General features: G+C 32.8%; 1 protein-coding gene across 3 annotated transcripts in view; it reads right to left on the bottom strand.

Annotated features, from left to right (window-relative positions):
- The window catches only part of LOC128155234 (uncharacterized), a 228681-nt gene that overhangs the window by 142829 nt on the left and 60083 nt on the right, over positions 1-25769 (bottom strand). For all 3 annotated transcript variants that reach the window (XR_008239583.1, XM_052816843.1, XM_052816844.1), the window contains exons 5-6: positions 17242-17402; positions 5170-5247 (exon numbers count right to left, since the gene is read on the bottom strand). Coding sequence is in view for 2 of the 3 variants with exons in the window: in XM_052816843.1 (XP_052672803.1) it covers positions 5170-5247; positions 17242-17402 (239 nt within the window). In the remaining variant the exon portion in view is untranslated. The remainder of the gene's footprint in view (positions 1-5169; positions 5248-17241; positions 17403-25769) is intronic.

Here is a 25769-nt window from a genome sequence, read left to right as displayed (position 1 = left end):
TTAATTTTAAAGATTTTTCTTTATATATTCCTTTGCAAAAATATGACCCCAAATTGTAGCCCTATCCTACCTCCGGGGATCATGTTTGAATAAACTTGAATTTACTCTACCTGAGGATATAATCCACACAAGTTACAGCTTCTCTGGCTTTTGAGAAGAAGCTCTTTCTCTATATATACCTATGTTAAAATTAACCCCTCCTCCTTGTGTCCCAACCATACCCCTGGGGATCATGGTTTAAACAAACTTAAATCTATACTACCTGAGGATGCTTCCCTACCAGTTACAGCTTTTCTGGCCGATTGGTTTTTGAGAAGAAGATTTTTAAAGATGTATCACAATATATTCCTAATAAGTACTGAGTATGTAAAAATTTGACCCCTAATTGTGGTCCACCCTACCCTCATGATTTGCACAAACTTGAATCTACACTACTTAATGATGCTTCCATACAAAGTACAGCTTTTATGGCCAATAGGTTTTTGAGAAGAAGAGTTTTCAAATATAATAACAATTTTTTTTTTTTAATTCTTAATTATCTCCCTTTGAAAGATGGCGTGGCCCTTAATCACCTAATGATGCTTTGTGCACAGTGGTTCCAAAGAAGAAGTCGAAAATGCAAATACAGAAGGCTGAACAAACAGACAGACAGACGACGGCAAAAACTGATCAGAACTTTCAGCTCAGGTGAGCTAAAACATCAAAAAACTCAAACATGTTTTTAGCAAAAATTTTACACGAGAGTATAAACACTTGTTAAAAAGATTGTGCTTGAAATCACAACAGCATTCATTTGACATCAAGAAATAAGGTCTGGTCACTCGAAATAGAGGCACATAGGGGTAATGAAGTTATTTACAATTGTACCTAAAGCTCTTTACTGATGAATAAAAATGAAGTCATTTCCGATTTGGTTGGAGATCAATTTTTACAAAAAGTTATTTCATCCATGGCTTTTCTCTGAAATAGTTTATTATGGAGACTTAAAAATATGTTGTGATTGTAAATTTATAGATTTACAATGTACTTAGGGGATTAAGACAAAAAATGCAATATGTCACTTCCGTTTGAAATCAGAAGAAATTCTAATTTTTCAAAATTCCATTTCTCTGGATCAAATGCAAAAATATGTTCTAGGATCCTGGTTAAGAATTTAGAATGAAGTTAAAAGTAAAGCTAACTCATGCAAGAAACAATTTGACAACAGGCCCATGGGCCACAAATCGCTCACCTGAACAATAGTCCTTGTATCATTTTATTTCGAAAGGGTTTATTATGAAGTGAACTCTGAATAAATATTGTAAAACTCATATATTTCAAGATTTTGCCATATATTAAACAATACATTAAAAGAAGAAACAATTTTATCTTTGGCATGTTTTTATTCATAGTTATTTTACACATCAACTGAGACTGAATTTTAAGCTCTAAAATACCCATTTGCAGTAAAAAAAAAATCCAATTTTACTGAAAAAATTGAATCATATTCATTAAATAATTAAAAGATGATATTGGCATCTGTTTTGTATTTCAATCATTAAAAGCTTCTTTATCGATTCATCAAATAAAAACATTGCAGGTGTGATGAGGACATTAGGCATGTTAGATTTTGCATTCTCATCGATCATCTGTCTTATAGACTAAACTCAAAAAACATGGAAAGTCTTAATATATAGTTGATAAAGTCTATCAATGATTCCTACTTTTTTTCAATAACCATTTTTTATCTTTTGTTCCTTTATCTTTCCTAACTGTGTGTTTGTGAATCAAAACTTCGTAAAAACTAAGATCCACACCTTTTTGAAGTTGTTTGAATTTATGATCTTTGATCCCGATCACTTGGATCCCGATATGTGAGTAATTGATGTCGGGATTGAAATTCCAAAAAACAAAAAACTAGTCGATAAACATACACATGTATTTCCAGATAATTTAACTATGATAAACTTATCATGGAAATTTCTTTTTTTTTAATACTTCTTTTAATAAAACATGATTTAAACAATTTAGAATCTGCACTATCTTAGAATGATTGCACAGTAATCTCACAAACTGTAGCAGTTGTAATTCTTAAAAAGAAGAGTTTAAAACATTTTCCCATTATATAAGTCTATGTTAAACTTTGAACATATTTTGGAGCCGTACGTAGTATTAGTCCTGGGATCACGGTTTTCACAATTTAGAATCTACACTATCTTAGGGTACTTGTATAGTAATCTCACTAATTTTAGCACTGTAGTCCTTGAGAATACGTTTTTAAAAACATTTTCCCCCATATATTTCTATGTTAAATTTGTCTTTTTTAATCAACTTTGAACCCCTCTTGGTACCCCAGTATTGACTCGGGGATCGCGATTTTACAATTTAGAATCTTCACTATATATACAAGCTTTGGTGTAAATATTGGCATATCTGGTGTAGTGTTTCTTAAGGACGTTGTTTACTCAGGCTTTGAGTTCTCAAATCCGGATTGTTAAAAAGTTCAATTTCATGAGTAAAATTTGTTTTAAATACAAAAAGTATTTATGAAATGAATTATTATCAATATAACAATCGATATTTTTACTAAATTATGGAATTAGCCTCTGACAAAGTGTGACTTTTAGCAAAACAGAGGAAATTCTGACTAAATTTTTCAGATTTAGTTTTTAACTGAAATATTTTTGGTAGTACTATGATATTCAAAGTTAAGATTTTATTTGTTAGTCAACATAATTTTGCATATTTTCTGTTGGTTTTATCTTGCGTTTTCGTTTAGATAATCGTATGGCACACACTACAAAAATATTGAAAAATGCTTAAAAATGATACAAGACAACATATCTCAAAATTTTGATCATTGACCTCATATAAATTTTATACCAGCAGAGAAAGGTCAATATACTTAGTTTAATACTGTAAATGTTTGAGCATTATCATCATTCAGTTTTTTGTTATATTGAATCAAAAATGGGTAGTAATTTGAAAACTGATAGAGGAAATTCGGACTAGAATATCTATAAAAATTGTGAAAGAAAACTGAATGCTTTGTATCTATCTAATGTCACTACCATTCATAAACTGTATTTCATTTGTTAAAGAGTTAAGCAATTTGTATTATTTTCACAATTAAAAAATCTGAATTATAGTGTAAAATTTTTATGGATTTTTCTTGAATTTCCCAAAAATATTCAATGGTCATTAACTCAGAAAGTAGGTCATTGACCTACTTTTTTGAAAGTGAAGAATAACACTACCATGTAAGGTCTATAACACACAATAGTTGGTTTTTCATTATCATCAGTGGAATTTTTTTTCATTCTGAGTAAACGTCATCCTTAAGAAGAAGATTTTTTAAGACACCCACCCAATTTTCGCAGTTTCGCAATTATCTCCCTTTTAAAAAGGGTTGTGACCTTTATTTTAATAATTTAGAATCCCCTTCTCATAAGGATGCTTTGTACCAAGTTTGGTTAAATTTGGCTCAGTGGTTCTAGAGAAGAAGTAAAAAATGTGAAAAGTTTACAGACGGACGGACAGACAGACGGACGGACGACGGACAACAGGTGATCAGAAAAGCTCACTTGAACCTTCAGTTCAGGTGAGCTAAAAACTGTTTAGATGGGCATCCGTATTTCAATTAAATCAATAATTCGTACCTGAAATATTTCACATTTCACAAGTCATACCACAAAAAATTAGGGTTTTATTTTGTTTTGTTGAAGTACTTGTTAGTTACTGGTTTCTTAATTCCGGATTTCCAACAGGAACTTCTGACTTTAACTTTCAACACTTACGAATGATCCACTCTTTTACAGCTTTGCAATGAGCTTTGCTGTAGTTATCTATACCTCTTTATTAAAATAATAGACTCACTTGAATTTTTGGCCTTTGATACAGATAAATCGGAAGAGTACTGTCTTTTGTTTTATATATTTTAAACATCCTTGGTACTTGAAGATCACCGATTTGTTTTTATTTTTTCTCAATCAAGCGTCACTTATTAAAAATCAACGAATATTCCTAAAAAAATTCCAAAAATTATCTGGATTTTTCGGATTTTACAATCTTGCTCGTGCGCAATACATTCACGCTAACAGGATCTTTAGTTTATGTTTCCACAATATCATATTTGCATGAATAAACTCAGAAATGATAAAACAAATACCTGTAAATTTTCATTGGAAATTTGCTATAGATTCTGTTCATATATATTTATGATTTCTCATGAGAGAAATTTTAAAATAACAAATTCACATACATGTATCAAATTATTACATGTACTTACCTCTGTCTTCGTGATGGCAAAAAAAAATTTGATTTGATGCAAATAATCCACATTATATTTCTTAGGAGAGTGAAGATAGAATGTTTAATCGTTAATATGATAAATGTTCTACGGACCCACTATTGAATGCGTTTTGTGTATTGTCTCTGTAGCAAAGAAAATACGTGTTCATTGGTGAAAAAGTGTTGAATTCTTCCATTATATGAATAAAAATTTTAGATGAGGTATTTACAGTCTCAAAATTATGATTAATTTGACTAATTTGACTTATTAATGCAACTTCATTTATTTTCTCTAAAATCGTTTCGGAGCAATTCTGCAATTTTCGGCTACATTACAGGTATACGGGAGGCATTTAAACTGTGGTGAGGACCTTTCCCAAGACACAGCAAGATTTTTCTATCTAAAAAAAGTGTAGTGAAATTAATAGCATTACTGTATGCATTATTTGTTATGTAAATGTCAACAATGAAGTGTGTCAATGTAATTATTTCGTAAATGTCTGATATGCAATGTCAACCCATGCACGCACGGGTCAAAGTCTAGTTTTTTAAAGAATGTTTTAACTTGTTAACTACTAGACCAATTCTTAATAAATTTACAAGACTGAAAAAGCATCAAACGTACTTGAGTTTTTGAGGATTTATGGAACTTCAAAGGACCATTTTGTCCCCTTATCTTCTCTAAAATTAATCATGATAGAAATGTGAAACTTTGACGGCTGGTTAATAAATGTTAACAGACTCGAGAATTGATCATTGGAGAGATGGACAGACAAACAGACTGATCACTGTAACCCAGTGCCCGAAGAGTAGACCCTAAACAAAATTTTCACTTCTTTTTTCATCTCAGCAAGAGCAGAAAGAGAGAAACATGTTGGCATAATATTCTTTGTCTCTTACTTGTTCATTCCTGTACCGTGTATTCACGTAACTCTCATTAAGATTTGGTACATAAGGCGAATCTCTGGGGTATATGTACTGTAAAATTAAAAACAAAGATTGTAGTAACAAACAAATCTAAAACATATCCACATATGTATATATCTAAGCTGCTTTTTATTTATATTTTTTATCATGTTTAATTTACACACATTTATCTACTCTAGAGAATCCATTTAAAAAATCTTAATCATTTGTAACTAAGGCCTGTTTTTTAATATGCAGATATTGTCTGTGTCAATTGTTCAGATTAAAAAGAAAAATTATTTGATGATATTGAATTTATGTATACTGCAGCTAGAATAACTTGGTCAAGAGATTTTTTTTCAAGAACAGTCTTATATGATGTACTACATATAGGTCTTGATTCCCAAACTGACTAAAATGGTAATATTGCTATTTTACAAAATGGTCCATAGGCTTGCAACTGACTAGTACCTGATTTGCACTTGACTATTTACAAGAGTTACTGATCCCATGTCAGTTGCATCATAATTCATATCCACTTAGACACCAAGATGATCTTATGTTTATTAGTCCCCTACCGATTTTCACCGGAGGGGACAATAGCTTTCCTCTGCGTCTGTCAGTCCATCCGTCCGTCTGTCCGTCCGTCCGTCTGTCTGTCCCACTTCAGTTTTCCACACTTTTTCTCTTTATTCGTTTGAGGAATAATGTGAAATTTGCTGAACAGCTCCAAAATGTCAAACTACAGATCAAGTTTACACTTTTGTAGCATCTGGTTAATGTCTTTTAAAAGTTTTTTTCCTTTATCTACCACCAAAAAATTGGTAATTTGTTTCTTCGACAAGAGAAATTACCGTATTTTTGGGAAATTAGGTCGATACTTTTTTCCCCTGACATGTGGACCTCGCCCTATTCATCGCTTCGCCCAATTTATGTTTTTTTTTTTTGGTTAGAAAATTTGATATGAAATTTTGCAAAAATTTATGCAACCCTCGAAAAATATCATGAGTGTTTACTATAATACAGCTTGAATTTCTGTGTAAAAATCGTATGGATTTTAATCAATATACTGTAGTAATTTATCATTTAAACAAAATTAAATGTAAATAGATTTTTTTCTTCTTACATTTCTTACTTAGATCACTGACTGAATCATTATATGCTGTCATGCATTTTGATCGTGTTCTTACGATAAACAGGAAATCGATTTCGCGCGGTAAAAGTAAAATGAGAACCGTACAAAGGGTAATATCGTCGGGTAGAAATTAAAAAAAAACAATTTGTTTTCATAATAGAATACATGAACAAGTTTTTTTCTGTATATTCAACATAATTAAAACTTTCGATGAAATTTTAGCCAGGTGTCTCTGAAATCAGTCTGGGTAGCACTTACTTTGTTTATACACAGTTGAACTCTCGGCACGTGCTACTCATGCCTGCAGGCTTCAATAAGATCAGAGGTTGACTCGTGTGTATATACACGTCAGTAAAAAGTCACACAGAGACACAGGGTGGCATGTGCTACCGTAGTCATGCCTCCAGGCTAGGTAACTATCCCCCGGTTAACACCAGTTTGTACACATGGCAGGGAAGTAATAAAAAACGATCTTAAATTAAAACCGGCCGTACTGAATTATTTGGTTTGAAAATTTTGACGCAATTTCAGACATTTTCTTACGATGTTTTCAAGAAATACATTTTATTTCCCTTTTGTTTAAAACTGTGAAATAAGATTAAAGGCTACTATATGATAATGTTATTAGTTTAAACCATTTATTCATTAGAACTAGCGGTAATTTTTTGACCAATTCTTCGAAGTCGACCTATTTATACTTTTTTTTATTTTATGGCTAAAAACGGCCTCCTTTGCCCAATAAACCGTATCGACCTAATTTCCCAAAAATACGGTATATCCTTCCGTTCTTATGATGGTGAATCCTTGCATGCTTAATCAGCTCATGAAAATAGTTTATTTAAAAATACCCTACTGGAACCTCTGTTGTTGATAATGTAAGCTACAGAGAAATAACTTTTTTCATTACCTTAAATTAGTTAACAAATCCTGTCAGAATTTTCGAGGTGGAATCCGCCTGGAACATTGGGGGAATATGGAGACAAAATTTGTAAAAGTTATGCCTAAGTAGAAGAGGCGGATTCCTGGCGCCATTTCAAATTTCCAGGCGTCATTTGGCAAGCTCAAATTTTCCTGGCCCCAATTAAGTGAGATAATTTTGAAACACCTGTACGAAATGTTCCACCTGGAATAATGGGGGAATAGAAGCGTAGAATAGAGAATGATTCCGGTCTTAAGTTTATATTTCCTTACAGATATGATGATGTAGATGTAGAAGCTCCAGGCGTAAACCAAGCGGTAACCTGACGGGATAAGGCAGGAATATGAGGCGAAAAATGTAAATGAGCTACACCTGCAAAAATAGAATGATGCCTGTAAAAATTTCAACTGGAAAATGAAATGACGCCTTGCAAAAGGTTTAATTACGCCTGGAAAGTGCTATTTATTATGCACTATTTATTATATCAATACAATGTCATGTACATTCAAATTTACTAGAATACTGTGGTTTCAGTAATATTTAAGGGCATCAATTTTTGTGGACAAAGTGAAAATCACAGTTTCAAGGATATGTAAATTCGTGGCCATTGACCCATCAATGCAAAGTGTCAATAAAAATTGCATTTCAATGAACATTTAATTCTGTGGATAAACTAAATAACGAAATCCAGGAAAATTGGTATTCAACGAATAATCTGAACATCTTACATACCAGCATGTTTTGTATAATCCAGCAAGGACACTATAGGAGTAAAATGCCTGTCTGTGTTACATTGAAGGTGCCACGGAACAGTTTTTTTGATACAATTTATTGTAGCCAAGGGATGCATGTCTTCGGAACTCTGTAACTAGAATTTCCTCAGTTCCCATTCAGCACAAATACCTTTAATTCACTCTTTATAAGGCCAATCACCAATTTCTGAAGAAAATTACTAGTCAAAGCCTTCTCTACATACTGGTTTTTATGAGATTTTGACCCTTTCATATTTTGCTAATTTTTCATGATTTTTCAGCTTTTTAGACCTCCCCCAGCTAATTCCCTGCAGAGGGTTGATCTTCCGTACCACGTGAATGTTGCACTATCACATGTCAGAAACTTACCGGTGTATAGTTTACAATGTCCCATCCACCTTAACTTTTAATGTTATTTTACCTCCCGTCTGTAACTTGCAATTTCACTGTGTAAAGTCATAGTCGCAGGTTTTGCATTTTACTTCTGATTCTCATGTTCCTAACATATGGGGCCTATATATTGCATATAAATTTCAACAAGAGACACGTACCCCTCTAACTAATGATAATCATTAAAAATCATTTCATGAACTTTAGCAACACTTAATATAAGCCTTCAAGTACAGCAACTCTAAATTTTACAAATATATTGACGGGTACTTTATCCGACACTGTCCCTTGCTACCTTTAACATACACTTAAGCTACATTCTCTAAAAAGTCATCTTGTCTTAAAATTAAAAAGCTTATGCTATTCTGAGAAAAAGTACACCACATTTTGCCAATTCCATTGAGGTTTAAAACAAATATGGCCATTTAAGTGAATCCACCATTTCCACTTTCCTCTATTTAACACAGATTCATAGGGCTCTCCATCAATAAAGCATCTTTACCTAATCTTTTAGAGGTCAATTGTTGTTCAACTTCCTTAAATAGAAACCTTATTCAATACTACATACAGACCCTGAAACGTACTACTACACCAAAAAAGCGTTCGACTTTCGTGCGAGAAACGTTTCGTGTAAACCGTTTAGCGTTTCGTGTAAACCGTTTAGCGTTTCGAGTGAATCATTTCGGGCAAATCAATTCTTACTAACAGAGTCAGGGTAAAAATCCGAAAGGACCCGAATCGATCAGGATAAAAGCGTGTCCAAAGCGTGTGAAAAGCGAGCAAATCGTTTCGTGCGAGAATCGTTTCTCGTAAACCGTACCGTGTAAATCGTTTAGCGTTTCGGGCAAAGCGTGCAGTGTTTCGTGTAAACCGTTCAGCGTTTCGTGTGAACCGTTTAGCGAGCGTGTAGCGAGCGTGCAGCGAGCGTGTGGTGTAGACGTAGTACGTTTCAGGGTCTGTTCATCTACTTGATATTATCATGATAAAAGCATCACATCACTTAGAAATACCTTTACATGTATACCCTCCCCTTGTCTTTTGAATTTCACAAGAAGCATTAGTTTGAAAACTTTAACCTAATATTATGAACCTTGAGTCATTTCTTGCACATATTTGAAAACAACCATCATTGATATTTTAAAAAATTGATCTTTTTTGGTAAATGGATGATTTGTAGCATTTTTATTTACAAAAAGACATGTCGCCCTACATGTGATTTCTTGTTTCCATGAAAAAGTAAGCCTATAATCATATTTAGTGGATATCATATATACTTTGGTTTCTATAGTCTCCTTTTAACTTCGCTAAATTAGTAAGACCTACAAGTGTGATGTGTGCTTTTAATTAAAATGAAATTCAAACACACCTGGGTACCTGGGAACGAATGAGAATTCCATGAAAAATGTTCAAATTTTACATGTTTTTCTACGTTTTTGATGCATATATACATAAAAGGGTAAAAATATGTTGTTTCTTGTTAATTTCAAGAGTAATTATCATAGCAGATGTTATTTGAAGGTCAAATGTACATTTACATATCCTACATGTAATGGTAATGGAGTCAATGGGAAACTAGAACTGTCCTAATGGGACTAATACCCCCGCAAGGCTAATTTCAAATGGAACAAATAATTGAATTGAATAATAAAGGTTTGGAACACATACAAAAAAAAATTCTAGAATTGTAAAAAAAAAAAAAAAAAAAATAGTTAACAAAGAAAAATTAAAATCAAAATTGTCAGAATATGTAAATACATATCTATAACAGTAATACATTTACAAATGTATGTATCTGATGATATATATTTTTTTAATTTAATTGATTTAAAGAGAAACCAACAAAATGACAATAACCCCTCCCTTTGCAGTAAATGGAAATACCGGTAGCCAAGCTGAATGCTCTTCTGTTGATAAAACTTTCAATATCTTTCTAATAAGAGTCTTGACAGATGCAATTAGTTGTTTCAAATTTTCCTCACTTTCTCCTATGGCACAATGGAAATCCATATCAGAAAATTGATCCCATAGGACTATGATTTTCTTTGATGAGCTTGTTAAATTTAATAAACTCCCAAATGCAAAACATTACCATAATAACCATACTATGTAAAAGTATGTAAAAAAGAAAATTTAATATTACAAACAATTTTAAAATTGCCAAAACACTACAATCATATCAGTAATTCTGAATTCCATTTAAATTAATGCCCAATAGGCTCACTTCATCAATTAATTGACAAATAAATTTAAACAACCTCTAAAAATAGTTTAACTTCTTTATTAATAATGATATTATTTATTTCCTTATAATGATAGAACTTTTGGTTTACATAAAACAGTTTTAAAATAGCCCCAAAACCATTACCCATTTTGCAGATTATTAATTTCCTCTAAACACAATTGCTCCATCTGAAACAAGGCTCAGATAATGGCTCCCTTGGGACAAATGAATTCAGCCACACTTGTCTTTGATGTTCTTATTAGCTCTTAAGAATTTATCATTGACAAACAAAAACTTTGCATTGTCAGTTGATAGAATACTTATAAAAAATAATTTTTTTTATTAATTAAGAAATAAATACAAAAACCTCAATCTGGATGTATTTATATAAATATATTTTTGAGTGTTTTAATACTATTAATTAATCAATAAAATCTGTAAGTATTACCTCCCTTACTCTTCAACATTAGTGTACAATATATAGAATAAGGAAAATGAAAACTGTCATAAAATCATTAAATCTTGTCTGATCTTAAAAAAAATTGCAGGTGCACTTCAGATGGTGTTCAACATATGTACAAATTTTCAAACTGTTCCATGCAGTAATAAAAAATTCTGTAGGGGGGACAAAGTTGCGTCTACAGACAGATGGACAGGGTGAAACCAATATACCCCCCTAAACTTCGTTTGCGGGGGTATAATAAGGGGTGGCTTTTTCAATTCTGTAAATACATCTAAATTATCATTTTTGGATAGGAAGGACCATTCAAACTTGAGTTTTTTGACATATTGTATACTTTGATATCTGCATTTGTCTACATGTAAAGTTCATTTGAAATAAAAATATGCTGTTTTAAAAAATTGGGTGATATAAGTCAGGTGGCTTAATGTTATTTCATAAAATCAGACAGCAAAATGGCTGCAAATTCATAAATTTAATGATTTAATTGATAAAAACTGTTTTAAAGTATTTATTCTTATCTCAATAATTAATTGTCATCAGGATAGGAAATACCTACTCTCTAAGCATATTAACTCTAGTGGTGGTCATTCTTCACATCTAAGAGGGAGTTACTCCCCTTGAATATTTTTTCTAATAAATCATGTAATTGACATCTAATAGCCAAAGAAAATCATCCATTTTCACAAAAAACTTATGGTACAACATCCACTCAAAATTACACTTAAAGGAGAAATCTGAAAATACCATGTAGTCTTGAAGGTGGCACAGGACAGATTCATACAATTTATTGTAGCCAAGGGATGCATGTCTTCAGTAACTATAAGTAACTGTAACTAGGATTTCCTCAGTTCCCATTCAGCACAAATACCTTTAATTCACTCTTTATAAGGCCAATCACCAATTTTTGAAGAAAATTACTAATCAAAACCTGTAAAATTCTCTACATACTGGTCTTTATGAGATTTTGACCCTTTCATATTTTGCTAATTTTTCATGATTTTTCAGCTTTTTAGACCTCCCCAGCCAATTCCCTGTCAAGGGTTGACCTTCTGTACCGCATGAATGTTGCACTATCACATGACAGAAACTTACCGGTGTATAGTTTACAAATTGTCCCATCCACCTACTTTTCATGTTATTTTACCTCCCGTCTGTAACTTGCAATTTCGCTGTGTAAAGTCAACATAACAGTCATAGTCGCAGGTTTTGCATTTTACTTCTGATTCTCATTTCCTAACATATGGGGCCTATATATTGCATATCAATTTCAACAAGAGAATGATAATCATTAAAAATCATTTCATGAATTTTAGCAACACTCATAAGCCTTCAAGTACAGCAACTCTCAATTTTACAAATATATTGATGGGTACTTTATCCGAAACTGTCCCTTGCTACCTGTAACTATTTCACCCACACTAACTTCCCTCCTTCCCAACTGAATTGAAACTTAAGGTGGAATAACACACCTGGAAAAAGTCACTTAAATTAACAGGCAATTTTTTGATAATGAAAGATATAATGATAAAAAAACTGTACAAATGTCAAATAAGCGAAAAATTTGCAGTTTGGGGATAAAAATCAATATCTAAAATAATTATTCCAGTAAGTAACAACAAAAGCCCTTGCAGGATTTGAACTCGAGATAAATGGATCACAAGTCCGACAATTTATCCACTCGGCTATGGAGTAAGTTACATGTTTTAGTCCATAAAAATCCTTTTGATAAAATGAAATGTCGTTTCGATCATTAGTCAGCCATTTTGTGATGATGTGTTATTCCACCTTAACCTTCAGAGTCCGCGTAGCTCAGTCGTTAGAGTGTTGGACTTGTGCCCAGTCGACCCAGGTTCCGTCCCCGAGTGCCGATTATATTTTCTTCCCTAATTTTGTTTTTTTTAACGATTTTATCTTTAAAATGGTGGTTTTTATTGTTTTCCGTTTTATTTTTATCATAAATAAAAATAATAACAGGTTTTTAGTACAAATATAGATCTTGTTTCTGTCAGCAGTTTGCTTAATTCAGACGCTCGTCGCATCGCCGGCATCAAAGACATGCCGCCGAAGCGCCCCTGCAGTACGACCGCATTAGAGTTCACTGGGTCGGTTTGCCGGCATCAAAGAAATGCCGCCATCTCCATGATTGTATGCACACAACATTTAGCAATGCACCAACGATATTGACATGGCTTTAAAAGGAGGACTGATTAGTATTCATTCACATAATTATATAGATACAGGCATGCATGTATACATGCGTTTATTGACATATGTTGCTCACATATTGATTTCCTGAACACTATAAAACACTATGAAATATATCTCTCTCTCTCTCTCTCTCTCTCTCTCTCTCTCTCTCTCTCAAGTACCAATGTCTTAGCATTTGAATAAGAACTAGTACAGGTAACATGGAGTAAATTGGATAGAAGCTAAATGTACATTGGCATCCAAAAATTATACATATTTTATATCAAGTTACGGGATAATGTCTATGGATTCAAATAATTTGAAATTCATTGTTTAATGATTGTCTTCTTACTGATTGGAAGTCAACGCTAAAAAGTCATTTTTATTAAAGATGGTGTACCTTTTCCTTTTTTTGTGCATGTCCATATACTGATACAAATCTGTTGCCTGTCGGGATTAAGAAAAACCTCCGAAGTTTATACACGTAACTATACAAACGAACGGGTGACTGCGACAAGGTTTAACATAAATAGATGTAAAAAAAAAAAACCAATAGTTACATCTTTCAAACAACGCTTATACGTACATTGTTCTAACATATGTATTTTATTTGGAAATTGTATAATATGTGATATTTAGAATTTAATATTCTACGTTTAATATAATTAATTTTGGCATTCGAGTTTCAATTGTCGTGTTTGACATGTACTATAAAAAATTCTAACTCCCAAGCCCTTCAATCAATCCTAATGAAAATTTGTGAAAATGAACCTCGGACCCCATTCTTATTGTCTGTGACATTTGCATCGGATTGAACAATTAAGACGAAATTCCTGAGATTAAACGGCGCTTATTGCCTATACGTGGAAATTAAATTTAGTTTAATTTTAGTTTATTTTAAATTTAGTTTAGTTCATTTAGTTTTTCTCGCCTGATTTTACTGGATCTTTCATCTTGAACCTTTATTATCAACCTAGTTCAAGTCTACATTACTGTACTAATGACCAGACCTATTCGTTCATTTTAAAGAGATTTATGAATTTTTGGGGCATTTGAGTTTCGATTGGCGTGCTTGACATGTACTGTAGAAAAAAATTCTAACTCCCGAGCCACTTACTCAATCCTAATGAAATTTTGTGTAAATGTACCTTGGACCCAATTCTTATTGTCTGGCAAATATGCAGCGGATTGAACAATTAAGAAGAAATTCCTGAGATCAAACGGCGAGTATAGCCTGTACGGGGACTTAAAATTTACACAGTACAAGGGATGTAAGCAGCCGCGTAATATTTCTGTTGCATGTATATTTCTTGTTTTCCGTTTAGTCTGTATCTACGATAGCGTGTGAACTGCTAATGAATGTTAGAACTGTGGAAATTACTGTTATAAAATTTTTACCGAATAAATTTACGTGTTAGTGATTTCGTTATTTCTACATTTATAAAGGTTTTATCAATATTGCTGAAATAAAAGTCAAACATAATAGTAAACGACACGAAAAAATATTTTCAACACTGAAATACACGGGTAAAATGCATGAGTCATTGTTTTAGGACTTCCCCTTATTGTTGTTAACCAAATCCGAGATCCACACCTCAAAATTCTATTTTCGATTTATTTAAGACGAAAATCAACCTCGGGTCTTTTCACCTCCCTCCAGACACAAACACGCATCAATATTTCAAATGACCTGGCACTGTTACCAAATCTGAATAGTCAGACATCTTACACGTTGTTTTTCATCTCATACAAAAACTCAGCTCCTATCCTGGGCGGAAACGCCCCAAATTCAAAGACAAATTCGGGAATTATTTCCCGTCAGCCATGTTTTGAGACGTGTTCTAATCTCGCCGGAGTCAATATTTGTTCTTTCTCTCTATTTCTTTCTCTCCTTTTTATTTAATTTTCTAACTAAAATATTCAACATAAAAGGGTTGTTAGACTCTAAGTACAAGTTGAAAAACACTCTTCAATTAAGATTTAGAAAACAGTTTTTTATTATTAGGGTCTTCCATCTTCAGCGGAAGACCCTTCTATTTTTATTGTTATTAGGGTCTTCCGTTTACAAAGGAAGACCCTCTTTTTTTTCTTCGGTTTCTTTTTATTACATGTCATTAGACCTGTTATTAGGTCAAAAGACCTCTTATTTAATATGAAAGAAAATGGGTCTGGTCTTTCAAATTAGGGATGCAACGGGGTGTATAATCTTCATCCATCGCTTTTTAGATCACATCTGCATTTCCTGATATGTTTCGTTGATGAAGATAAAAGGCAAGGTCATTTCCTCTTCTAAAAATCGGACAGAAGACCTCCTCGTTGCTCGCAACGAGATTGTGTCTAGTTATTATTATTAATTTTTTTTCCAAATTTTGTGCACGCGATTTCTCGAAAACTGTTCGGCCGATTTTAAACATTTTTCCACAGATGATGAGTCATAATCTAAATTTTATATGTTTTTGAAATTTTTGTTGTCGTCACTTCCGGTACCGATTTATCGGCCATTTTGTAGTTTTTTACGACCTATTTTGTGCAGAGCTGATCTCAGAAACTATCAGAGATATGACTATGAAATTTTCAGGATAGGTAGTCTATAGTCTGAAGTTGTGCACTATTATTTTGTTTAGCGCCAGTGGCGTCATTTCTTGGAGCTCACCTGGGCACGAAAATTGAGTACGAATTTTCACTCAAAATTTTCAAACGTTTTGATCTGTCTCTTTTTATCAGTTGATATTTTGTTAAGACATATATAACAAAAGTGGTAGAGAATCAAAAAATCTTTCCAACAAAATCAAAAAAAAGGGGCTGGCCCCTTTTTTTAGGGGCCAAGGCATTCGTGAACTCTATTACAAATAACTTAAAAACGATAACGATTTTGTAATGCATTATAGAAGCAAAGTTGTTGATCGTACCAATATCTATTAGAAAAAATCATTGCCACGCCCATTTCTTACGAAATTAGGGATTTTTAGGGGCCAAAGTACTTAAACTTTGACGCAATATAACTAGAGAAGTAGACATACTTTGTCAGACATCATAGAAGAGAAAATGTTTGAATTAATGATTTAAATTGATTCCACTTATCAAAACTCGAATTTCTGTCCCTATTAAGGATCTAGAGGGCTGGCCCCTAAAATATTCAATCATATGTATCACAAAAATGATCAACAATTTAACATGGGTGTAAGAACAAAAAATGTTTGTATTCTTAAGACCTTTTCAAAGAAATCAAGAAAAAGGGGCTGACCCCTTAAATTAGGGGCCAAGGCACTCGAAAACTCTATTACAAATAACTTAAAAACGATAACGATTTTGTAATGCATTATAGAAGCAAAGTTGTTGATCGTACCAATATATATTAGAAAAAATCATTGCCACGCCCATTTATTATGTAATTAGGGATTTTTAGGGGCCAAAGTACTTAACCTTTGACGCAATATAACTAGAGAAGTAGACATATTTTGTTAGACATCATAGAAGAGAAAATGTTTGAATTAATGATTTAAATCGATTCCATCTATCAAAAAACGAATTGCTGTCCCCATTAGGAATCTAAAGGGCTGGCCCCTAAAATATTCAATCATTTCATCACTCGAAAACTCTATTACAAATAACTTAAAAACAATAAAGATTTTTTTATGCATTTTAGAAGCAAAGTTGTTGATCGTAACAATATCAGTTTGTAAAACTCAAAGCCACACCCATTGATGACGTAATTAAGATTTTTTTAGGGGACTAAAACCTTAAATCTTTAATGTGCTGTATGTGAAAAAGCAAAACACTTTGTGAAGCATTTGAAAGGATAATAACAATCGTTTACATTATCTGAATGGGAGGGGTTGAGTGGAAATTCTGAAATTTCATTGATATTTTAATGGTATCGTTTAAAAATTGAACGGAAGACCTCCTCGTTACTCGTAACGAGATCGTATCTAGTTCATTAACTGGTTATGTTCAACTTCGCAAAAAAAACCCAAAAATTATTAAACTTTTGTATTGTACCTTGTACTTTTTGGTTAAATCCTTTTTACTCTTTGGTTCAATTTCTTCAAGCCCCTTTGTTTTTCTATGCATCACTGGCAGTTGAACAGCTGTTACTCTTTTAGATTTTCTTCCAGCAGGATATGATTGATGGACTTCTAACATTTCCACATTTTTTTCGCCTGAAAGTATGTAAAATTTCGTGAAATACTTTCATGCATACTCAAAACATATAAGGTAGCAAGTGCAACAAAACTATGGCTCAACGATTCCTCCATTGAAAATATCATTTTAATTCGATCAAAACGTTTAAATAAAAGTTGTTTTTTTGTTTCAAAACAAGTAAACACTTTATTGGAAGGGACCATTTATTTTGGTAAATATATAGGTGACACTCTATGGCCTAATGAACTTCGATCTCTCAAAGAAAAATGTTGACCTTGCAACAGTGAAACCATGGTCCAGATTTATTCTCTTTAAAATTAAGGAAACATATTTTTGATTTCTTAAACTCTGATCTCTTGAAATTCTTAATATCTCAAGCTAAAAACTAGGTCCTGTTATACATATATTGCATTGTTTTTCAGTCTCAATTGTTTATTAGATATGTGTAACCTCGGCAAATATATTTACTTATTAATAAAACTGAAATCAAGCACTAAGACCTGTAATTAACTTTTACTGATGTTCTTTCTTTTTTTTTTTTTAACTTAATTTAACATATTTCTTTTTATGTTTATACTAGGGTCTCCTGTAAAATACTCATTTCTGTACTTTACTATGGTCATTAGTTGCAATTTGTATATTCTGAAAACACACCAGCGATCAATCAAGCATGTAATTCGGCGTACGTGGATCTTACCTGGACAGCTGCAGTAAATTTCTGGGGGAAACATTTGATGTTAAGGTGGAATAACACACCCGGAAAAAGTCACTCAAATTAACAGGAATTTTTTTGATAATTAAAGATATAATGATAAATAAACTGCCCGACTGTACAAATGTCAAATAAGCAAAAAATTTGCAGTTTGGGGATAAAAAATGAATATCTATAGAAATAATTATTCCAGTAAGTAACAACAAGAGCTCCTCCGGGATTCGAACTCGGGATGTACAGATCACAAATCCGACACTTTATCCACTCTGCTATGGAGTAAGTTACATACATCAGTCCATAAAATCCTTTTAATAAAACGAAATGTCGTTTCGATCAGCGGTCAGCCATTTTGTGAGGATGTGTTATTCCACCTTAATTGGTTCATTACATAAGTGCTTCCTTATAAGAATTGCCCTCATGTAAATTTTTTGCTGAAACATATATGAATTTCTTGCTGATTTTGTTCTGAATATTATCTGAAATTTTTCTGAATTCTATATCTGAAATCTGACTGAAATTGGAACATTCCAGACAGATTTCAGAAAGTGCTGAACAAAAAATCAGCAAAAATTTCAGCAACATTTCAGTATTTTTTCATGGACATCATAATCATGCATTTAGTTTTTAAATAATATATATGGTAGTAAAGAAGAAGATTTTCTAAGATTTAATACATTTTTACTATATGGCCGAATTGGCCCCACCCTAGATTCTGAATCCCTGACCCAGGGGCCATAAATTTCACAATTTTGGTAGAGGACTTCATGGACATCATAACCATACAACCAGTTTATTCCTCACATGCGTAGGTGTAGAGAAGATTTTTGAAAATTTGGCTTTTTTTTTTGCATATTTGGCCCCGCCTGTGGCACCCCAGGGATGTTAGAGCCATGAATTTCACAATTTATATTCTTCTTACCATAGAGATGCTTCACACCAAAATTGGTAACGATTGGCCTGGTAGTTTTCAAGAAGAAGTTAAAAATTCAAAATTGTTAACGCACGACGACGGACGAAGACCAATTGCAATAGGTCACCTGAGTGACTCAGGTGACCTAAAAAAGCTTAAAAAATTCTCTGGTAATCCTGGGGGTCAAATAATTGGTAAAAAAACTAGATACAATCTTGTTACGAGTAACGAGTAGGTCTTCCGTTCAATTTTTAAGCGCTAATTATAAGCGCATGCGCAAGCACTTATATTAGGGTTTCTCAGATCTCATGATCTTTCAATCAACGACATCTATCGGTATTTTCAATCGTGGTTGCGTTCAATACTACAAATCTCCAGACATAGTAAATATATTTGCTACAATCAAGTTTTTGTGAACTGAAGAGATTGGGTGCCGTTTAAGTTTCTATTTAAGTTAAAGTTAGAATTGTTTCGATAGAATATACATGTATGATAATAAGAGCAATTCGCCGAAATGTGCCCAATGATATAAAGTTTTAATTTAAAAAACGTTTGAGATGTTTGATACTGCACATGAAATAATTTTCAATTCTTCGTCATTTTCTCACTTAGCGGACACATTAGCAACTTAAGATTTAAAATTCGTGGATCTACCTTGAAATCAAACGCAACCTCGACAGCGACCTCTATCATGATTTAAACAAAGTGGGGTTCTATGATTAGTGTACAAGGTCTCATAAAATATCTCCGCGGTGAAATATAGTTCTAAAAAGAAGGTGTTTAGAGTTTTCATATTGTTGTTTAACTTTATTTCTTTTACACTTTTAATAATGAAATGCCAGAAATTAACCATTTACCACTTAATTACTGCATGATATATTTGATTTATAAATGATGAGGTCAAACCCGCGGAATAATACATTATTTACTTGAGAAGGCGAGAAAAATCTTAAACATTAGACTGGATAGCCTGCCCTTGATTCCAAATGCTGACGCTAGGAATTTCAAGTTGATTATACGAGGCGCGCTCGTAATCAGTGACAGCGAACCAGTCTACCTTAAAAGTGGGCGAACCTGAGAGCTGTTTAAACAAGAAGAAGACAATTAAAGTAGGCGGAGAAAGAATCATCAGACTGAGAAAAGGTAAATACAATCATATATCTGAATATAAAATTACATACAGTGCAATTATTAATTGCTTTTAAATTTACCATTTTCAAAAGTAGTACGTCGAAGCAGCATCTATTTGTTATCATTTAACGTTAGACACTAAAATAATATGAGAGTATTTGAATGAGAATTTTATTTACGCCAATATTTATTAATTTATAATAAATACGATTGTTTATAATGATATATATTTGAGAACAATGAGAGACTTGAGATACATGAGAGAATTCTGAAACTCCAATGAGAAATTTGACACGACTGAGAATTTTGACACACATTTGAGATTTATGACTTTATGAGAGATTTGATGATACCCTTGATGAGAGATTTTATGAGAATTATGAGATTAACATGAGAATTATGAACCTTCAATTAGAATTTTGACACGACTAAGAATTCTGAGACACACATTTATGAACAATGAGTCAGTAAAAAAATTGTGAATTATATGAGAAACATACAACTTGAATTTTGACAAAGACTCAAAATGTAGATCAATTATGCTTTACAACAATGTTGTCTTTATGAGAAGTGTGAACTTTGATTTTGTAAAATTAATATTGAAACTGTAGAACTTTTCTTGAAACCTGGTTTAGATAATTCTAAAAAGGTCCATTAGTTTTGAATTATGATTACAAATTCAAAGAATATAAGATTTTTGTAGATGGTGTATTAGCTAGTTTTTTTTTTTATAAATTAGAAATTGATACTTGTAATGTAGAGTTTTATGTGTCCATTTGTTTCATCATTTGGCTAAATTATTCTAATTTTTTTAGGAATGACAATATCTTAATCAATTATTTTTTTTTAAAAAACTGCGAGATATTATATGAAGCGTAATTTAATAATCGACATAAAATATTTGCCTGCCTGATGTTCAAGTTCCCTTCGTAGTCATGCCAAATGAATCCGATACAGTTGCAAGTATGCTCTACAGATCAGGACTAATTCTAGCTTATTTTGTGTCAATTTATTTATTGATTAGGATAATTATTTAATCGTAACCATTCGATAGTTCACAGTTAAACTATTGAAAGAAAATGGCTACAAATGATTCTCAGAAAAGAGTAGTTCAAGCTAATTTTAGTCAAGGGGATGTTTATCTCTCTAATGAATCCAGGGGTAAACAGTGTATGACAAACTGTGTTGTCTTCATAATACATAGTTGTTTGAAAAGCTTTGAAGATATTGACAGAAACAATTTGAATTTTACATTAGTGAAAGGTGATATTTTGTATAAAAAGATGTGTCAATATGGTTTTCTTCGACCAAATCAAGAACTTTTACAGTTTTCAGATTTACCAAAGTTTGTCAATTTCAAATGCGTTAGTTTCTCGATCAATTGAAACTTTATCGACATTTTATGGAAACATGTCAGTCAATGGAAGTGTTGATGGTGTTGGGAAGAAACTAGAAACAAGTTTGAATTCAGTGTTGTCATCTTCTTGTTCCAAGCAGTTTGCCATCCTTATTTAATTTTCCATTCATCTGCAATTGCAATCACTTTTAATTAAAGAAATGGCACATATGGAGTATTTGACTCTCATAGTCGGGGTTTGAATGGTTTGTGTGATCCAAATGGATCAGGTGTTTTAAGTACTTTAGCATCATTCCAAGATCTGTGTTCATTTCTGTATGTATTTCATTGTCTCCAACATCAACTTTACAAGAAGTTCAGTATGAGATTTGTCGAGTCAAAATAGGAGTTTCCAAAAAGCGGAAGAAAATTTCCTTAGATTTAGATACAGATGTAGATGATGACCTGAACACTACTCACTCAGTAAGTGGCAAAAGATGTGAACATGCTTTTGATATTGTAAATAGCGAATCATCATTGAATACAGAAAAAACAGAAAATGATTTCACTTTGAAGGATGTTACTGATGTAAGAATAGACAAAGTTGTTCAAAACTTTCAAAAGAAAGTTTGTCATGGACCCTGTTATATATGCAGTTGCTGTACACAAACATGGTTTAGGGAAAATGTTCATAAGGCCACTTCCCTCATTGGTTCATCAGATTTATTGCAAAACTGCATGCTTACTTGGAATCAAAAGTGTGGAAAATACAGAATGGGTATGTAATACTTGCTACAGAAATCTAAAATCTCAAAAAATTCCATCCTGTTCTGTGAAGAATGAACAAATGAAGGTAATCTGCAGAACAAAGATAGTGAGGTAAAGATATACCGGAGGATGAAAGAAATGAAGAAGACGAGGACTAGCTAGCTTAATAAAGACTTGAGGCACTGTCCGTTTGGTAAAGTAATTGATGTTTGTGGTTCCGATACATACGGGAAAAACGGGTCGTCCTCGTCCGGACTTCCTTCCATCACTGACGGAAAATTAGAATTTCTGGACAATGCATCAGGTACCATCATCTGGGCTGCGGGTTTATTTACGTTAGTACATTACGTAACCAATATACGTAATCACAACACTACAAAGCTCTTTTGAAACAGTGTAATTCAAAAGCCACTCGTCATTTTACAGATTACCATTTTCCCCTACAAATGCTTATCTAAGCAATGGCTGGGAAAAATTGGCCCTCTTGGGACAAATGAATTCTGCAACATTTCAGTCATTGTCATAATAGCAGCACCCCACATAATAACACTAGTAAATGTGTTACAAAGTATGTTTAGCAGACTGTTTTATTACTTTGGTTTTCCAGAAGAATCCTTTAATGCATTTCCTGAAGATTTATCCCACATACCTGTTGTGTTTTCAAATATAGGTCATATTCTTTACAATGGGGGGGGGGGGGGGGGGGGTATGTCACAATATAGATGTAAATCTTATCAATTAAGCAAGCAAAGTTTTATTTTAGCAATAATTCATTAAGAAAATTCACTAATTCTAATTTAAACCTAACATAAAGAAGTTTATCTTTGAAACCTTAAAAAGTAAGGACATTTCCTAATCTTGCAAAAATATTGAATGTCATATACTGTGGAAAATTTGATTAACCACTCCAGAATATACAAAAGTACTCTAACGATAATTACTTTCATTTGTGAAATATTTAGTTGCCCCTTTAAAACAAATCTTTGAATGCATCATGATATGTAAGTTTATTGTTCATGCAGTTTGATAAAAACATAAAACGAAAATATTTAATTGTGCAGGTATAAAATTAAAATTGATATTTGATGATTGAGACTAGATGATATCCCGCGGAAGCGCAAGAATTTACACTTTACACAGAAATATGATATAACATTTAATATGTTGAACCATATTTTTACCTCACCTGAGCTGAAAGCTCAAGTGAGCTACTCTGATCACATTTTTTCTGCCATCAGTCTGTCTGTCCATCTGTCTGTCTGTAAACTTTTCACTTTTTCAACATCTTCTACCAAACTTGGCAAAAAACATCCTTAGGCTAAGGGAATTCAAAGTTATGAAAATTAAGGATCATGCCCTTTTGCAAAGGGAGATAATAAAAAATTATTGAAAATTTTCAAGAAATTTTCAAAAATCTTCTTCTCAAGAACCATGAAGCCAAGAAAGCTGAAACTTTTGTAGAAGCATCCTAATGAACTGTTGATTCAAAGTTGTGAAAATAATGACACTCAAGAGTAGGGTGGGGCCACATTGGGGGGGGGGGGGTTCCACTTTTTACATAGGAATATATAGAGTAAAAATCTTTAAAAATTTGGGCAGGAAAGCTGAAACTTGTTTGGAAGCATCCTCAGGTAGTGTAGATTCAAAGTTGTGAAAATCATGAACTCCGAGGGTAGGGTGGGCCACAATGGGGAGTCAAATTTTTACATAGGAGATATAGCAAAACTTTAAAAATCTTCTTCTCAAAAACCATTTGGGAAGAAAAGAAAGCTGAAACTTGTTTGAAACATCCTCAGGTAGTGTAGATTTAAAGTTGTGAAAATCATGAACCCTGGGGGCAGGGTGGGCAACAATGGGGGGGGGGGTCAAAGTTTTACATAGGAATATATAGAGTAAATCTTTAAAAATCTTCTTCTCAGAAACTAATAAGCCAGGAAAGCTGAAACTTGTGTGGAAACATCCTCATGTAGTGAGATTTCAAGTTTATTCAAATCATGATTCCTACAAGGTAGGATGGGGTCACAAGTTGGGGGAGACAAATTTTTACACAGGAATATGAAGAAAAATATCTTCACCTCTTTTTTAAAAAATATTTGCTTAGCTTTTTGAAAGCAACTTCAGATAGTGCAGATTCAAATTTGTTCAAAACACAATCTTAAGGAGTAGAGTGGGGCCACATTGGGGATACAAAGGAAAACATTTTAATTATTCACAAAAACTAAATTGTTATCATAAATGCTTTTACTTATATGCAATCATTTTTATACATTGCTGACATTGTTACAAGGAGAATAAGAAACAAGAGGCCCACGGGCCACATCGCTCACCTGAGGAACAATAGGTATGATAAAATCAGCTTAATGGAGTCATGATACAAACTATCTGGAAAATGTACAATAATACATGTAGATCCTGTATAAATAAAATCCATTTTTCCCCTGAAATTCTGATGTTTATAATCATTAGTCCCTTTTCTAACAGGCTGATTTTATAGTCATATCACATTATGAGTATTGCAGTTCTAAAAAAGATCCTTAATAATTGTTTATATATTGGATATAAAGCTACATCAAACTCTGAACCTTCTTGTGAGGCCGAAGAATTGTCCTGGAGCCAAAGTCTTAACAATTACAAAGAATCATCTGACTGATCAGTTTCTGAGAAGATTTTAAAAGATTTACTCTATATACTCCTATGTAAAACTTTAACACCCCCCCCCCCCATGTGGCCCCACCCTACACCCAGGGATCATGATTTTCACAACTTTGAATCTACACTACCTGAGGATACTTCCACACAAGTTTCAGCATTCCTGGCTGATTAGTTTCTGAGAAGAAGATTTTTAAATATTTACTCTATATATTACACTACCTGAGGATGCTTCCACACAAGTTTATTTACTTGATTACTTGAATTCATAACAGTTTATATTAATCATATTTAAGATGTATGTAAATCAATAGATTTTTTTTATTTCAAAGTTGTCAACTTGCAATACAAAAGAAGTTGTTTTAGCAGTTTTACAACAGTGTGCATTATTTACAAATTTAACTACCTTGCATTTGTCATATTTATTATATTAACAATAGCACAATTTCGGGTTGTTGCCGGAACACCCGATTTTCCTCGAATTTTACATGCGCCCTGTGATTTGGTAAGCCCTGTGTACTTCCGGTTTAAAAGGTAATCATAGCGGTAATTTTGAAAATGACGGAGATGATAGATTTCTTTTCATGGAAAGTGGCAGACCTTAAGTGTTTTCTTTTAGAGAGAGGTGTATATCGTGTTCTTTCAGTCGGAAATTTGGTTTGGTAAAGTTGTGTGAGCTTGCGGTGGAACTGACGCTAGAGGTCATTCCTACTGACGACGAAGGTGACTACAAAGTAATGGACATTAAAAGGAGAACTGTGGAAGAAAACGGGGTAAATGTCATCATTCCATCCCCCACTGACGACATTACCTGGTACAAGCGTCTCACTTCTTTGCCAGATATTCAAACTTGCGATATTTTGGTTTTTTTCATGACT

Source organism: Crassostrea angulata, chromosome 7, assembly GCF_025612915.1.
Source record: "Crassostrea angulata isolate pt1a10 chromosome 7, ASM2561291v2, whole genome shotgun sequence".
Taxonomy (NCBI): Eukaryota; Metazoa; Mollusca; class Bivalvia; order Ostreida; family Ostreidae; genus Magallana; species Magallana angulata.
This window is presented reverse-complemented; position numbering and strand designations above follow the sequence as displayed.